The 17827-nt window shown below is 30.8% G+C and overlaps 1 protein-coding gene across 16 annotated transcripts in view; it reads right to left on the bottom strand.

Annotated features, from left to right (window-relative positions):
- LOC134711978 (muscle calcium channel subunit alpha-1-like) overlaps positions 1-17827 on the bottom strand; it is a 140248-nt gene that overhangs the window by 60158 nt on the left and 62263 nt on the right. For 13 of the 16 annotated variants that reach the window (XM_063573157.1, XM_063573167.1, XM_063573046.1 and 10 more), the window contains exons 4-11: positions 15340-15479; positions 11519-11625; positions 6468-6620; positions 5468-5661; positions 4821-4924; positions 4343-4515; positions 1004-1085; positions 87-247 (exon numbers count right to left, since the gene is read on the bottom strand). In XM_063573157.1, coding sequence (XP_063429227.1) covers positions 87-247; positions 1004-1085; positions 4343-4515; positions 4821-4924; positions 5468-5661; positions 6468-6620; positions 11519-11625; positions 15340-15479 — 1114 coding nt within the window. Of the gene's footprint in view, positions 1-86; positions 248-1003; positions 1086-4342; positions 4516-4820; positions 4925-5467; positions 5662-6467; positions 6621-10932; positions 11040-11518; positions 11626-15339; positions 15480-17827 lie in introns of all 16 variants that reach the window. The other 3 variants (XM_063573176.1, XM_063573055.1, XM_063573095.1) reach the window with 2 other exon arrangements.

Raw genomic sequence — 17827 nt, 5'->3', positions numbered from 1 at the left:
CAGCCTATGTGTGTATCTATAACGCTGTTACATACAGTTTTTTAATTGTATTTTTCAAATACGTTAAAAGATATGAGATATGTTACCTTGGAAATCATCCAACCAATCAGGTTGTCCGTAATGTTCTGATGTTAAAACACAGGTATTCAGGAACACCATCACAATGACAAGCCAATAAAAAACTTGAGATTTCACTAATTTTCTACATAATCTTCTACAACGTCTATTTAACTTTCGTAATCTACGACTGCAAAATAAATAAAACATGTATGAATATTTGACAAAAATTAAATCATGATGTTACACTGTATTTTAACAAGAGGACATGCTGTTGTGTGTTTGTAACTCTCAATAGCATAGCAACTGCCATATAACTTTTCTCATACTATGAGTAGCATGTGGTTCATTGTTATATGGATATTTTTTGGCTATTTAGTATTTAGACATGTGACTCAAGAATTTTCCACTTTACTTGTTTAACACAAAATGCATTTTTGAAAAAAAATAATCAATACAAGGAAATCTCAGCATAGCATATCCATTTAGTGGTCAGTTAATGATAAACCTTATCACAATTGTAGCAACTGTATTGGGTATATATAATACTGTACAGTGGAAAGATTGATGATGGGGAGAATCTGTTTCTGGACCTTTATATTATCATCCTGTACTAGCCATTTCAGTACCTACAACTGTGACATTATATAAACATTGAGACTTATGACTTATATTATATTTTGTAAAATACTTTAATTGTAGCAATAGACATATGTTCTAGTATAGTCATAGTTAAGACTGTAAACCACCTGCAATAGCCATGCTAGTACCTACAACTGTGACATTATATAAACATTGGAACTTAAACTTATATATTTTGTAAAATACTTTAATTGTAGCAATAGAAACTGTAATCCTCCTTTACTAACCATGTCAGTACCTACCACTGTGACATTTTATAAACATTAGGACTCCAGACTTTTAAAGATATATTTGTATGACCTACCTTTTCCTAATGCACCATGTTTGTTGTATTTCACCATTTTCAACATCTTCTGTTTTGTCTGAAGCTGTTTCACTGGCATTTTCTGTTCAAATTAATTAATATCCAATTAAATCATGCTGACAGAATATGTTCATGCATTTTTTATGTAAGAGAGTTTTGTCATGAAAATATCATAATAGATTGTAAAATACTTTTCTTCTACCAATATATTTGTTCATAACACTAATGAAAGTTATCAACATGATCAAATAGATTTCAAATAAGTCTGAGTTCTTCATCTCAAAATTTAAATAAATACATGTAACATTATCTTTATAAAGTAACATTCCTAAATAATACTGATTTGGTAAACATTTATAACAACTGAATCAAAATATAGGTGAATATTTAGTAAAAATGTTAACTTCTATAACTTGTCTCCCTTGAATGTGACCTATATTGACCCAGACTAAACAGCTGATGTGAGTTCTTTAAATTGTCTCCCTTGAATGTGACCTATATTGACACAGACTAAACATCTGATGTGAGTTCTACAAATTGTCTCCCTTGAATGTGACCTATATTGACACAGACTAAACATCTGATGTGAGTTCTACAAATTGTCTCCCTTGAATGTGAGCTATATTGAATCAGACTAAACATCTGATGTGAGTTCTACAAATTGTCTCCCTTGAATGTGACCTAAATTGACACAGACTAAACATCTGATGTGAGTTCTACAAATTGTCTCCCTTGAATGTGACCTATATTGACCCAGACTAAACATCTGATGTGAGTTTTTCAAATTGTCTCCCTTGAATGTGACCTATATTGACACAGACTAAACATCTGATGTGAGTTCTACAAATTGTCTCCCCTAAATGCGACCTAAATTAACACAGACTATACAACTGATGTGTATTTTACAAATTGTCTCCCCTGTATGTGATCTATACTGACGCAGACGATCTGATGTATTCTAAAAATTATCTCCCTTGAATGTGACCTATATAACAGACTATACAACTGATGTGCGTCCAAGTGGAAATACTTTTATAGTCTTCATATGTCTTGTTTGACATAAAAACTCTGATAAATGGTAGTCTTCTTAGAAACCAGGTGAAGCACTCGTCTACAGAAGAGCACAGATAAAACTATAATTTGTAAACAGAATGTCAGTCCATTGTCAAAGCTTTAAACCTTGCCCAGTTCTTTTATTATCAAGTATTACCCCTAATAGTCCTGTATAAATTTCATGAAAATGGATTGTCCCCCTTGAAAATTCTACCCTTTAAAAGCTGACACTTATTACTTCACAAGGTGATAGCTGTATAATATTGTATCAATCATAAAGACTACTATTATCTGTCAAAATCACTGCTGTAACTGACAAGTTGGATCACAAATATTAATAACTAGATATTCAAATGACAGCTAATGCCTTCAAATAAAAATACCAATTTAGATTTTAAATTTCCAATTGGAATAAAAAGAAGATGTGTTATGATTACTAAATGAGACAACTCTCTACCAGATCATGGCTTATATTTCAAGTCAATATTCTTGAATTCCTTGATTGGTCATATTTAAATGACAGAATGCTTTATGCATAAAGATATTAAACACATGCAGATGTATTCTATGCAGAACACAGCAGATTTGATTGATGCCAGGTTGACAGCTTCCATCAAGTGAAAATAATTGTCAAATAAAAGGACCACATGCAGGTAAAAGTGGTAAAAACACCAAAACCAAAGGTGCCATTCACAATGGCTTATACCAAAAGGGTAAATACACACCAAAATAAGAGGTGCCATATGGCTTATACTAAACGAGTAAAAAACACACTAAAATCAAAGGTGCCATAAAAAAGGCTTATACCAAAAGGGGTTAAAACACACCTTCCACAAAGGCTTATACCAAAAGGAGTTAAAACACACCAAAATCAGAGGTACCATATGCAATGGATTATACCAAAGACTTTCTATTGCAGGACTTCCATAAGCTTTCATCATTTCAAATGCACATTTGATTTCTTACTTAAAACAAGTAAAACATCAATACAGATTAGAAGCAAGATAATTAGATATAACAAGCTGTCTTAATTAAAAGCCAAAACAAATTTAAAATTCAAGCAAGAATAAAACCAATTTAATGAACAAAATAAAATTAAAGCCAATCTTTACAGTTAACTAGTAACAAGCAAATGAACAGAAAATAAAATAGTAATTTGTTTTTGTATAACGTGACAAGGCATGATGCATGTAAGTTTTAAACAGGTATCAATAGCTTTTCCCTACATTGTGAAGGATATTTAACAGGTATCAATAGCTTTTTCCCTACATTGTGAAGGATATTTAACAGGTATCAATAGCTTTTCCCTACAATGTGTAGGATTTGATAGAATCAACTATTATGTAAAATGATCAAACTTAGAGATACATTTTAATCTGTCAGTGTGTTTGATGAACTGTTTCTGTAAATACTGTAAAATCCTTATCCTAAATATAAATGTATTATATTTTTCTCAGGACAGTAAACACCCAACAATAAAATCAGTTAAGTCAATGCCATTTTTATACAAACTCAGCCAAGGTCCATGGTGGCATCTTGTCTGTTTAATTATAAAAGAAATATAGATTCCACAAATGCAACAAGTGTGTTACGATATGTCTCCACTTGAGACAGTTAAATTTAAATATTTAAAGCGTGAGGCATTGCAGAGCTTTTAAATAGTTAAAATTTAACTTCCAAGAGTGGAGAAATATCATAATACACAAGTTATAGTGTCATAATCTGTTTCTTTAATGAGTTGTATCCTTTTTTTTCAAAGATTTGAAGAAATTTGTGTACTTTTTATGTGATGTCATCAGACATGGTCCCCGTTTTACATGACGTCACAATAGGAAAATTCAGAAGAAACAGAAAATTTAACGTCACAATAAAATGTTGACCAATCATTTGCTGAGAACAAATTTGTCAATAGAGATTAGAAATATTTTTCTCACACCGATCAGGAAATGTGAAAACAGCATGAAAATTAGAGAAACATATGTAGAGATTAGTTCAACAAACACAATGACACATAAGGCTGTATACTAAACCATATATTGCATTAAAGGGCAGACATAATTTATCTTAAATAGTTTAAAATGTTTATGCCTATGATTTACAGTTTGACTCTTGTATATGAATGTAAAATTATCTCTCCCTATTAATCTCTGTTTGACTCTAGTATATGAATGTAAAATTATCTCTCCCTATTAATCTCTGTTTGACAACTTTTTTCTTTTTTTTTTCTGATGTCATCAAGTCATACATGATATTTGGCCATTGTGTTACGGGACCTCTGATACTCACTATGGCGGGGAGTAGCACCTTCTTCTATGTCATCTTCATTCTCCGGGTCGATATCCTCCGCTTGGGTAATCCAATCTAAATACCCACGCAGATCCTCCTCTAACTGCTGTTTCTCTCGAAGCTTTTGAAAATCACCTCTCGCTTTTGCTTTTTCTCTCTCTTTGGAAAATTCTCTGTTAAAGTAATTTAGACATTAAAAGACTTGACAAATGAGTAGCTAAATATTCCATATAAAATATTTTCTCTACAATTTCCACAAAGAAAGAAAACTTTAGTCATATGAATCCTTCATGTTAATTACAAAATTTATCAACCTAAACTCTAAGACTTTTATTTAGTTAAATTGAAAAACTACATTTTTTCTCTCATTTGAGTAATTTAAAACCCATTGAATTTGATGGCTTTAATATTTGCCTTTATATAAACTTGAAAATACTTGGAGCAATGAGACTATTAATAGATATAATGACATACATACCCACTAAGAACACCTAAAACTAAGTTGAGTACAAAAAATGATCCAATAATAATTAAACTTATAAAATATGTCCATGGCCATTCATTGCCAACCGCATCATTTATCTGAAATAAAAAAGTTAAAATTCTTATTCTATGACAATCAATCAGTTATTTAAGTAAAAAACATCAACATAATGTATTTAAGGATGAAACAAAGAATTTAGTTTACATAATTACATTACAAGAGCATTGTATAAAGTCATGTTAGGAGTTGAGAGCAAATTTGATCATTAGTATCAACTTCTAATTTGATTTTTCCCCCCATTTGTATGTTTAAACATCACTCATGCCAGAAGTTATGATCTGTGGTTCTCTCTAGATCTGGTTACTCCAACTTCCTAACCAATAATACCTGGCAGACATGATACACCAACAATCAATCTATTTATAATGATGGAGACTCTAAGTAAATAAGTCCAATTTTCTGACCTTTGAGGTCCTATGAAGTTCATGAAAAGTTTTACTTTTGGGGGTCACAATTAAGTGTAAAATTAAGGATAACAAGAGGGAACAACAAATATAAGAAATCAATACAGACAATCCTTAAAGGTTCCCTCTTGTTATCCTTTCACTTAATTGTAAAACAAAGGACACATTCAAACTTACATTATATAAAACATTTGTCCAACCTTCCATAGTTATACACTGAAATACTGTCAACATGGCAAATCCAAAGTTATCAAAGTTTGTTATTCCATTGTTAGGGCCTATCCACCCTTCTCGACACTCATAGGTGGCATTATCACAATTAAATCCTTTTTCTTCTGAATTACAGGGATGTGGTTCTTCCATCATTTCACCTAAAATAGCCACAAAATAGCATCAGTTACAATATTTGTTCAAAAAGAAATTACAGATGCAAACAGGGAACAAAATTTCTGATAAACCTGTAAAAATAAAAGTCCAACTTTCGAAAAGAGTCGGTTAAAATCACAACACTAAAGATGAGATAACATAAACCTGTTGTTTACTTCTGAATGTGTTTACTGGTTCAAATGTGTTTTTAGGTTGGTGTTTTCTGGTTCAATTGTGTTTTTAGGTTGGTGTTTTCTGGTACAAATGTGTTTTTAGATTGGTGTTTTCTGGTTCAAATGTGTTTTTAGGTTGGTGTTTTGTGGTTCAAATGTGTTTTTAGGTTGGTGTTTTGTGGTTCAAATGTGTTTTAGGTTGGTGTTTTCTGGTTCAAATGTGTTTTAGATCGGAATCTTGTTGACATTTTTCACCTAACTCTATTTATTCATACTTGAATTCTTTTGAGGAACCATAAGTGATTTTACAAGAGGTCAACAGTATCCTTCTAACCATTGACCTGTATATATTTATATAAGTATAATTTATACACCACTTAGCTTGTTAGTTCTTAGATTGCATGTAGAGAAAAATATATCAACTGTACATGTCCTTCACCCCTTTGCCCCAATCCCGCCTGTATTCTTGATGCTGTATGCTGACTTTAAGATGTCATTTTGGTTCTTTCTGTTGTTAGGTAGCCGTCTCATTGATGTTTATCCCACTGCTTACTATTAAGATTTTCCCTTACTGATTGAGGACAGAGTTACCTTCAGTTATTTATAAACCATTAAATGTTTATTGTTTCTTGACTTACCTGAATCCCTTTTATAACAGGTCTTGTGCAATGTTCCTGAGAAGAGTTCTAACCCAATAATGGCATATATAATAATTACAAAGATCACCAAAAGGGCTATATGAAGTAAAGGCACCATAGCTCTCACAATTGAATTTAAAACTACTTGTAAACCTGAAAAACAAGATAAAATATATGTAACAGTAGCATACAAATATACAAAATAACAAAGCTATCAGAAAATTCAAATATAATTAAGTTTAAATGCTGAATAATCAAAATAAACGAACTGGATGAGAGTGGGCCCAAAGGTTAAATCACCAGAATCAGGATTTTCAACCTGAGTGATTCAATAATGGCAGAACTTTTATTTGAATGACTTGAAGATACATTATTATCATTTACTCTCAACATAGTAGTTCAAACAAGAATGTGTCTCCAGTACACAGACGCCCCACTCGCACTATCATTTTCTATGTTCAGTGGACCTGAAATTGGGGTCAAAACTCTTATTTGGCATTAAATTTAGAAAAATCAAATCATAAGGAACATGTGTACTAATTTTCAAGTTGATTGAACTTCAATTTCATCATAAACTAACTTGACCAAAAACTTTAATCTGATTCAGGAAGAACGGACGTACAGACCAGAAATCATAATGCCCCTCTACTATCCTAGGTCAGGCATAAAAAGTTATAAACACATAGATGTTTTCCTTCAGAACTTTGCTGGACAACACTGTTAGATAATATTCAAAGTAAACCTTCATTTGTAAAGAACCTTGAAGGTCAATAGTCAAAGAGTTATAACACATGATAGTAGGTGAAGGTCAATAGTCAAAGAGTTATAACACATGATAGTAGGCAATCAATTCATCTTCATTAAAAAGCAATTGGAGAAAATTCCAGTATTGTAGATGAATATAAAATGATGATCAATATGCAATTCACACCTGTACCATACCTGTAATTACTATCATTAAAATCAGGTATGTTATTTATATACCATGCCTGTAATTACTATCATTAAAATCAGGTATGTTATTTATATACCATACCTGTAATTACTATCATTAAAATCAGGTATGTTATTTATATACCAACACCACAATAAATAGTTATTCCAAAAAACTGGATTAATGGTATAAATAAAAAAAAGCACAGGCTAAAAATAAAATCTGAAAATTCCAACAACATGCAATATAACTTTAATTTCTCTGAAATAACATGTGTAGTGACACAAGTTGAGTGGATCTCTGAAATGTTTCTTTTTGTCACTTAAGTCAAGTCAGTAAAAACTCATAAGCTTTCATAACTTAAGGGATAGGCACTTTGAAAGAAGACTGAATACAGACAATACAAATTCTGATCGGCCAAGTCTTTTTGCAATCCAATTTTGATTGGTCAAGTAATTTTCGTGAGAAAATTCAGAAGTGAAACATTACAAGTAGATGTGAAAGTTGGTCTTAAACATTAGTGGACCTTTAACATGTCTAAATGAAAAAGTACCTATTAGTTAGAAATTGAATTTTCCAGTTTTTAGCTTTATCTATAGTAAATTTAACCAAAGACCAGAAAAATAATTCAGTTCAGAACTTTCCAGTTAACAAAACATCCTACACTTTCCCATTTTCCCACTGTTCATTTGAAATCAGTCGTCTATAAAATGGTATTTGTTTAATTTAATGCCATGTAACTATACAAGCATATATTAAATGGTTGATTTGACCTTGTAATTTTTTCCTTTCTTTGTTTTTCTTTCAGCTAGTACAATTCCTTTCCTGTACTTGGACACCCTAGTGATATCAATCTGTCAGTTATTATGTGTCTTACATAAATCTATATATGCCACTGTACCAGACAACTGGGTGTCATATTCACTTTATTCTAACCTGACATGTCCCACAATGCATTACTTCTGTCAATAGCCGCACACGATAAAGTTCTACGTCCCTCATGGTCATATCAAGGTATTAATTTATTTGTCAGTCTTCGTCAAAACATGTCATGTGATCGATAAGAATTATGAACAACTGTATTTGTAAACCCCAGTGGGACCATATGAATATGATTATGTATGGGGAATTTCATAGTTAGTTACACCTATTTTTAACACTGAATCCACCCTTTTTCATTGTTTCATCAATCATAAGCAGAATATGTATGTAAGTATAACCAAAATCATTCGAATTTTTATTTGCACCAATACCAGCAAGAATCATAGGAAATGTGTAAAGTTAGAAAAATGAGCCAAATGTGAGATGCATAGTTCAAATAGTATTTGATCACCAGAAAAAAAGGTCTGCAAATTTTTCAACTAAATTCGTGGTAATTTTTTTTCAATTTAAATTAAAACCAGCATAAACAAGCTTTGCATCTTTAGGGAAATATATAACATACTTTTGTTTCTTGAAAAGCAAGATTTTGAAAATCAAATTTAAATAAGTATTTTATTTTATCCTTTCAGGTAGAAGTATTTTCTTTGATATCTATACTTAATGAACAGGTAAATATATTATATAACGGATTTTTAAAACATGTGCACCTGCTGATTAATATTACTTTTCTTATTAAATGTCATGTGTCTCAAACTTCATCAAGATATACTATCCTGGACCCAAACAAACATAGCGTTGACATTCAACTTGAACAGGAATGAAAGACAATGCTTAGCATTGAGATACACTGACTCAAACTTTCACAGTAAAATATGTGAAACATGTAAAAAGGCATCAACACAATTAAATATTCTAGACGGAATGGTCAAATACTTGTACAGACAAGGCAGGTACTATTGTCCTGAGTAAGTCTAAGATAATTTCTACTGGTACATTTTTTGATTGATTTTAAAATTCTAAACTATAATTTTGGATCACAGTAAAACTTTATTTCTCCCAAGATATAAAAAAGAAGATGTGGTATGATTGCCAATGAGACAACTATCCACAAAAGACCAAAATCACACAAACATTTTACAACTATAGGTCACCATACGGCCTTCAACAATGAGCAAAGCCCATACCGCATAGTCAGCTATAAAAGGCCCCGATAAGACAATGTAAAACAATTCAAACGAGAAAACTAACAGCCTTAATTATGTAAAAAAAGAGTCAACTACCAGGTATGGTATAAAAATATCTGGAATTTAAACATTCTTAGTTTTCAAATGTGAAGGTTTTAGTTTTTTCCCTTCTATAAGAAACATGAAAATAGAAATTTGCCTCATATAAATGCAGTTACAGGTTACTTGTCCTGAAAGAAATAACAGTTTTTTTTTTTTTTTTAAATCAACTGTTATGATGTAAGGTTATGTGCTGTGATGTAGGTTACACATGTTTCATTTATTCTGATATCATGTTATAAAAGTTGAGAAAAATAAATATCTTTTGTAGAAAAGGTTATAATTTGTACTTTATCATCATCCATTGTTCATCGATTAAAAATTTGAGAAAATAAAAACAATGAACTGAGAAAATATTGTCTTGTGATACTAAATCAAGGACAAAGACAAAACTGTATTTAAAGGGAACAGTTATTGATTGAGACTGGACATGAAACAGCAGACAGTCTAACCTAATCATTGTCTTACTTATTGTATTATAAATCATTTTACTTCTTTCCTTTAATTTTACAAGAAGCCCAATTTCCTTAGACAAACTTTCTTTTAAAAAGGAAATATCAAATAATTTGTTGAAAACTGAACCCCATAAAAACCACCAACAGACTTATCTTATGATGGGATACATTGTATATCAACCTTACCTAAAACCAGTGAAAATATATGCAAACTAGAGGCTTCAAGGAGCCAGTTACATTGCCCAATTATCTGGAATATTTGCATAAACAACAAGAAAATATGTGCTGAATGGAAATTTGTGTGCCAACTGATAATTTCATCCATCATTTATAGTTTTCCAGACAACAACCAATGACAAATAATTGTCAATCAAGTGCAATAACTCATATAAGGAGTAGTAAAATGATTACTTCCCCTTTGACTTAATTGTTAATTTTGTCTTGCTGTCTTAGCATTTTTACTTCATGAAAGGTTTTTTTAAAATTTCTCTCTTCCTATCATAGGTTCAAATTATTGCCCCAAACATTAAAATGTTAAGAATCTTCATTTAAGGGCAATACATCCTAAAAAGAGTTGTCTTGCTATGTTGAATTATTCGTAGAACATGTATCCATGATATATTTTACTATTCTATTTAAGTTTCTCTCCATCGGTTATAGTTGTCACTATCATAGCCAAAAAAACACACAAAGGATTATTAAAATTGTCATTTTACTTTATTGTAAAAGTGGATAGACAACTATAGACAAGGGATTCAAGCTGATGAGACTAGCTGATACTCAGACCCTTGGACCAGGTGAGCTAAATAGTAATACATTAAAAAGTAAATGCAAATTAAAAATACAAAAACATTTCTAACAATGAAACAAAAAGGTGACAACAGTGATGAACAACACCTATATGTACTTACTGGGAACACCAGAAACAAGTCTTAATGGTCGTAATACCCTGAATGCCCGCAAGGCCTTTACATCAAAGTTATTGAAGTTCAGTGTGGAGAAAACAGTGCTAATTATACTGCAAGAAAACCAGTCCACTCAATTAGTATAACATGCACACCACAATATATATTTTATAAAACACATGTTAGTCATTTAAGTTATACTGAAATAAAATATATATAGTACCAACATGCAAACCTGTGTTATTGCTAAATCAAATTTTTAACTGGTATAAATTTGGTAATTTCCATATTCATGAAAAACATATCATTTGCTGCAGAAAGCGTGTCCAAGTTCTTTTAATTTATATATTTAATGAAATCTTTTTTTTATATTAATTGGTATTCACCGAAAAAATGTTCATAGATTTCCTAAAAGATATTTTGTTGAGTGAATTTTCCAGTAAATAAAGCTCTTTATTTAAGTTCTTCTTATATGTTAGTCATCACTCTTATAAGCAAATAATATTTTTTCCATGTTTGATCATCACTGTTTTAATCAGGATTAATGACGCAAAACAAGCAGGTTAACAACTGTCCTGGCATGCCTACTTACTAGGTGCCCTTGATACCAAACGTAAAGGTCGTAACACCCTAAACGCTCGTAGGGCTTTCACGTCAAAACCCTTAAGGTCTAATTCTTTAAATACAAAACTAAATATACTGAAATAAAAAACAGTAATAATCAATAGCATATTTCTCTGAATGTTCAGTCAGATGGACTTTTAGTATACATGTATATGAATGTTTTGCTAGTAGTCATGTCACTCCGTTTATCCTGATTGTGACATTTGATCTATAAGTATCACATGATTTTACAACATATATGGCCTGTGTTATTAAGTGAGGTGACGTCAGTTCACTTGAACTGTTCATCAGTTGTTGTAAGACCCGCAGTCAGTAAGTACTGTAAATTTAGAAATGTTTGCCAGCTTTTGGAAATAACATTTTTGTGGACAAAATTGAGAGATTTATTAGTGCAACATCAGGGAATTCTGCATCCAAAAATTGCTGGCTAAACCTGAAGTTTTGATTTTTGTAAAGCATACTATATCTCATTTTTTTTGGCAATAATAAAAACATCACAAAAGTTTCTGAATAGCATCACTCAAAACTGAATCTGATTAAAAAACAGACCCTGCATTAATGCTTTGGTCTTAGGGATCTACCATGTTTTTATTTGTGTTCTAAAAATAATATTTTGGGGTTCTTTCATCCTTTGGGTTCTAAAAACCATTTTATAATTCCATGGATCAGTTGTTGTTCTGAATTTAGAGGCAAAAAATTGATTTGTAGACATGATGCATCAAACAGAAAGTAGAATTGAGCTCTGTAAGATCCTTGTAAACAAAGTATTGATAAAGGGTCTTCACTTCAACCTGATTCCACAAAATGTGATCTAGCTTTGATATCTACCAACCAAGGTACTTTATATGAGTTATATACTCCTGTTTTGAGACACAAGATATTTTGTTTAGATTGCTGACCCTGAGAAACAATGCTTTAAATACAGTATATAAAACCCTGGTGGTCTTTGTGATGATTGTCAACAAAAATCAAATTACACATATAAAACTAAAAAATATATAATTGTATACAATATAGAGACAAAAACACATCCAGGGTATCATCTATATCTAACACTGTGGTAAACAGAAAGTACACATTACATTACAATTATCAACTGGTTCTGTGAAATAACATTAGGATACAGTATATGTAATGTCTTTTATATAAACATCAATTTCTAGGTCCAGTAAAAGAATCCCCACTTATTTACCATTTTTTCTAATGAATGATTAGGACACAAAACATCATAATGACAACTTACTGACTACCAAGTAATCACATTGGTTTTAAATAAATGTAAACACCCACAAATGTCACTTTAAAAGAAACATAAAAAGTTTTTTTCTTCAAAATTGAACAATTTTGTTACCAAAAATTTGTGACATCTTCCATGTGATGTGATGTTCTTCTTGAGAAGATGAACCAATCAAACATATGTCTGCCTTTAAAGCCAAATTTTGCATCCATTTCATTTGGTCAATTTATTGGTCATTTATCTAATAGACTTAGCAGTATGGGTGTTTAACTCAATGTTGAAGGTTGCATGTTGGTGTTGACCTATAGTTCCTGAATTCTACACTATTTGTTGGTTGGTGGAGTGTTGTCTTAATGGTAATCATACCACATTTTATAAATATGGTGCAGGTTTTTATTGTCTATTTTACAATATAAATGGTCTGCATGGGGTATTATAATTCACTGTTTAAACATCAGGAAAGTTCTTTTGATAAAAGAATTCCTTCAAAGAAATATGTTAAAAGTCTGAAGTTGTATGATTTTGCTTTTCAGTTTGAATAAAAGTATACAGTATTTGCCCAATGTCTATACCTACCCTGGTGATAATACAGTACAATATTACATAATTATTACATAATTTCTACTGATGGTTTTTTTGCTATTAGTTTTGTGGATCAATGCTCATTTTCAATAATATCATATGTAATAAGTGTATTGACTCAAAACTGAAACAATACAATTATTTTATGCATGAAACTGAGCTACAACTATACATGGTTTTGTAAAATTTCAATAGACTATATCAATAGCATAAAATTTTATCATATTTACGTTCATTTAACAGCAATACATAACAAAACACTGCAGAAAACTCTACTCTACAATAACAACACTCTGCGTACAACATAATCTATTTCATCAATAAGTGACGGTCTGATGTTGGGGATTCTATTGCATGGACGCAAATGACCTAATCAACTTACTAATTCTTTCACATTAAATAAATTACAGCGCTAAAAGTTTTGTATAAAATTGAAAAAAAGTATAATCAAATATTTTGAAGCAAAGACTATTGACAATTTGTCAGAACTGTCAGGTGACTATAAGTGAGTGCTTTACTAGTGTATCAACAAACATGTGTGTCCTATAGGCTATATGTGTCTATATAAACTATAGGGAAATCCACTGACTCTTTACAACTGTTTCACAGCTTTTACACGACAATGATAAAAGCGCCAGGGAAGTCGACAAAATTACGATGACTTATGGCATGCTCAAATAATCATATATTGTACTCACATTATAACTACCGTGAAAAGACTAATAAAATATAGTTTGGATTTAGTACTAATTTTATCAACATGATAATAAATCCTTATATCACACACTGTTAAAACACCAGCCCTAATAATATTGTCAACATTTTATGTTTTAACTTTCAAAATAGAAGAAGAATTTTATTTAAAAAACATGTACATGTATCTAAATGGGAAATTAATTTTTTCATGTTCAAGAATCAACTTTAAAAAATGTTGCCCCCAACTAAAACCATTGCAACAAATTCAAATAGTAAATAAATAAAGTTCACACTAGAAAATAGATGATTTTGTTTAATTTAGGCTAAACCATTATAGGAAAACATTTTAAAAAAATTTGAAGATATACGTAAGAGAATTTTCTGTTTTAACAGTATGTAATAAGTGATAATGCCAGGATTTAACGTAATGTTGCCATCTTCGCCATGTGAACCTGAAGCATCAATGTATGTGCTAAAGCATTGCTATTTATTACAGATAAAAGAAGGTTGATTTATTTATTTTTTAAAACAATAATTACAAAAACATTAAATAATAAGGCCATTTTATGAATGGCCACCATATTAAGCAAAAGAGTTTTTAATAATTTTTTCATTAACTTATTTGTTTATGTATTTTATGTATTTTATGATACACTGTCATATGACTAAATGTTATATTTTGCTTTGAAATGATTGATTTTCATGTAAAAATGCATATACTGTGAATTCCTTAGTACTCTTAGAATATACTGTGGATTCATTAGTCTTAGAATATACTGTGGATTCATTAGTACTCGTAGGAGGCTAATCTTTGTTGATTTCATGAGTTCTTATGGAACCACTAATTTAAATGTTCAACAAATTACAAGTTTTTCAAAGGAATGTTATAATGTACACTTAAATAAAGCCACAAAATTAAATATTAAAAAAAAAAAGTAAGTATTCATCAATTCAATAAAATTGGAACCCACCAAAATAAAAGATTCCACAGTGAACAACCCTTTAATACTACTCATTGCCTGCTTATTACCGAATTCAAATAATTATATGATTGGATAAGGCAAGAATAAATAGAGAGTTAATAATACAAAGAATTCATAAAATATTTTATATAGTTTGCATCTTTAGATGAAAAAAGTTAGAAAAAAGATTTGTTAGAAATGTTGACAAGACATACAATTAATTGTCCACAAGAAAGCATCACATTATTGTATGCAAAAGTGGCAGAAGCGTAACAAATAAACATTTATTGTCAGATTATCTCCCTTACTTACCCTATAACTACAATAATAAAATCTAGAATGTTCCAGCCATTCCGTAGGTATGCACCAGAATGTAATGCAAAACCATATGCTATTATCTTCATTATGGCTTCTAATGTGAATATTACAAGGAAAATATATTCTACGTGCTCCTGAAATTATAAAGAAAAATACAATTAACAATATTAAAAAAAAATAAAACAAGAATATGTGTCCACCAAAGACACATATCCAGCTTACAGCTGGTAAAGTTTCACATTTTCATGTTTTGGGAAAACATGTTTTTTTGGACAAAATTCCCCAATTCAGTATATATATATATATTAACCATATTTCTTTTAAAATTATTTATGTTTCAGGATATGAGGTTGGCGCCTGTTAAAACAATTGGACATGCTGCATTTGTTTCACCTGTCCTAAGTCAGGAACCTGTTGTTCAGTGGTGGTTGTTTGTTGATGTGGTTCATACGTGATTTTCGCTCCTAGTTTTTTATATAGAGTGACTACTTATACTAGTCATTTTGGGGCCCTTTATAGCTCGCCCTTAGGCTCTGTGTTGAAGGCTGTACATAGACCTATAAAGGGTTTATAAAGTTCCGTGAACTGTGAAATAAGGGTCAAATCAAATTTGTTTTCCTTTATGTTTTGAATACAAATGAAGCAGTTAGTTCTATTTGAAATGTTTTACATTTATAGTATTGCTCAATCAAGAAGGATATAAGGTAACCTATATAACCAATATTTAACTTGAGTGTCTTTCTAACAATAATTTACACAAAGATGTCAATACATGCATGTAAATACACAAAGATATATATATATTCTGCTGGTTTTTTTTTCTATGGTCGGGTTGTTGTCTCTTTGACACATTCCCCATTTCCATTCTCAATTTTAATTGCTTCTGATTTGATATCCTGCATCTATAATGCTAAAATCACCCTAAAATAATGTCAAAGTATTGAAGACCCCCCTCCTAAACTATTGATATCTTTGGTTTGTTATATACAGACTTAATATCAATCTATTTTGTGGTGAAGTGGCTGTCTACAGCATCATTGAAGTTTGATGAGTAGGAGAAAATATAATTGTCACATATCATTCAATTTACATCTAAGAGAGAGAGTACCTATATTGGTATACTGAACAGCAATCAAGGGGCTCCACACAGGGGTTTTAGTAAGAAAGTCTGAACATTGGTAACCAGCATGTAAAATATTTCTCTATCAACAACTAGGACATCAATGATGTTCTCTAAATAAAACATGTCACATCCAAAAAATAACAGAACCTTTCTCTTGTGGGCATATTTTACATAAAGCCTAGTTTTTTTTATTAGCTAATGAGATCCATGATGTCCCTATCGAAGTACAACCAAACCTTTATCTGGATGTAAGCCATAACACAATAATCACAGTAATATATTGATACACTTTTATAATCAGTTACTATGGAAACCAAGTAACACAATAATTTCAGTTTTTCCTCCATTCATAAGATCATCTGGTGTGTCTGTTAAAGCAGACTGTGTGTGTATTGATAATCTCTACACTCAATTATCTACCAGTTTCTTTTTTGATAAAATTACAAATTCTATGGTTTTTATGTTAAGTTGAAATATTATATTGTTTCATTGGAGATTGGATATCAGAAGATAGAAATGAATTAATTTATTTCAAAGTATACAATAATGATGTTTTCATTCCCCTCAAAATTCATCCTATTTTATCACATACCCTATATAATCAAGGAGAAGGAGATCCAAGCATTACTATGACAATCATGTTTAATTATTGTTCTTATTACCAAAGTAGTGTATGATGTCAACATATAACCATACCTTTGTTTGGAATTGTGTGAATCTTGACCCAGAATTGACATATAAATAATTGGGAACTTATATATCAGTAGTCTCATTATTCTTATCATTTAAGGCAAAACAAGTACAATTGCCAATGAGACAGCAACCCAAGTACAACAATAACCAAAAGATACACATAGTCTATAAAAGTTGTTTAAAATTGAAGAGAAACATACAAAGATCTACCCTCTACACCTTTCTTGCAATTATGTCTTATTACAACTAATGACTAGGCTCCTTTCTTGGTACAGGCAAATGAAAATGTTCCTTTTGGACAATTATGAAAGATTGATTGCTAAGGAACATACTAAAGGTTGAAGAACATGTTCTCCAAACACTATAATGAAAGGTTGAAGAACATGTTCTCCAAACACTATAATGAAAGGTTGATAGCTCAGGAACATACTAAGGTTGTAGAACATGTTCCCCAAACACTATAATGAAAGTTTGATAGCTTAGGAACATACTAAGGTTGTAGAACATGTTCCCCAAACACTATAATGAAAGTTTGATAGCTTAGGAACATACTAAGGTTGTAGAAAATGTTCCCAACACTATAATGAAAGTTTGATAGCTTATGAACATACTTAGGTTGAAGAAAATGTTCCCCGAACACTATAATGAAAGTTTGATAGCTTAGGA

The sequence above is a fragment of the Mytilus trossulus genome, chromosome 1 (assembly GCF_036588685.1).
Source record: "Mytilus trossulus isolate FHL-02 chromosome 1, PNRI_Mtr1.1.1.hap1, whole genome shotgun sequence".
NCBI lineage: Eukaryota > Metazoa > Mollusca > Bivalvia > Mytilida > Mytilidae > Mytilus > Mytilus trossulus.
Note: the sequence above shows the minus strand (reverse complement) of the source record. Positions and strands in the feature narration are given on the sequence as shown.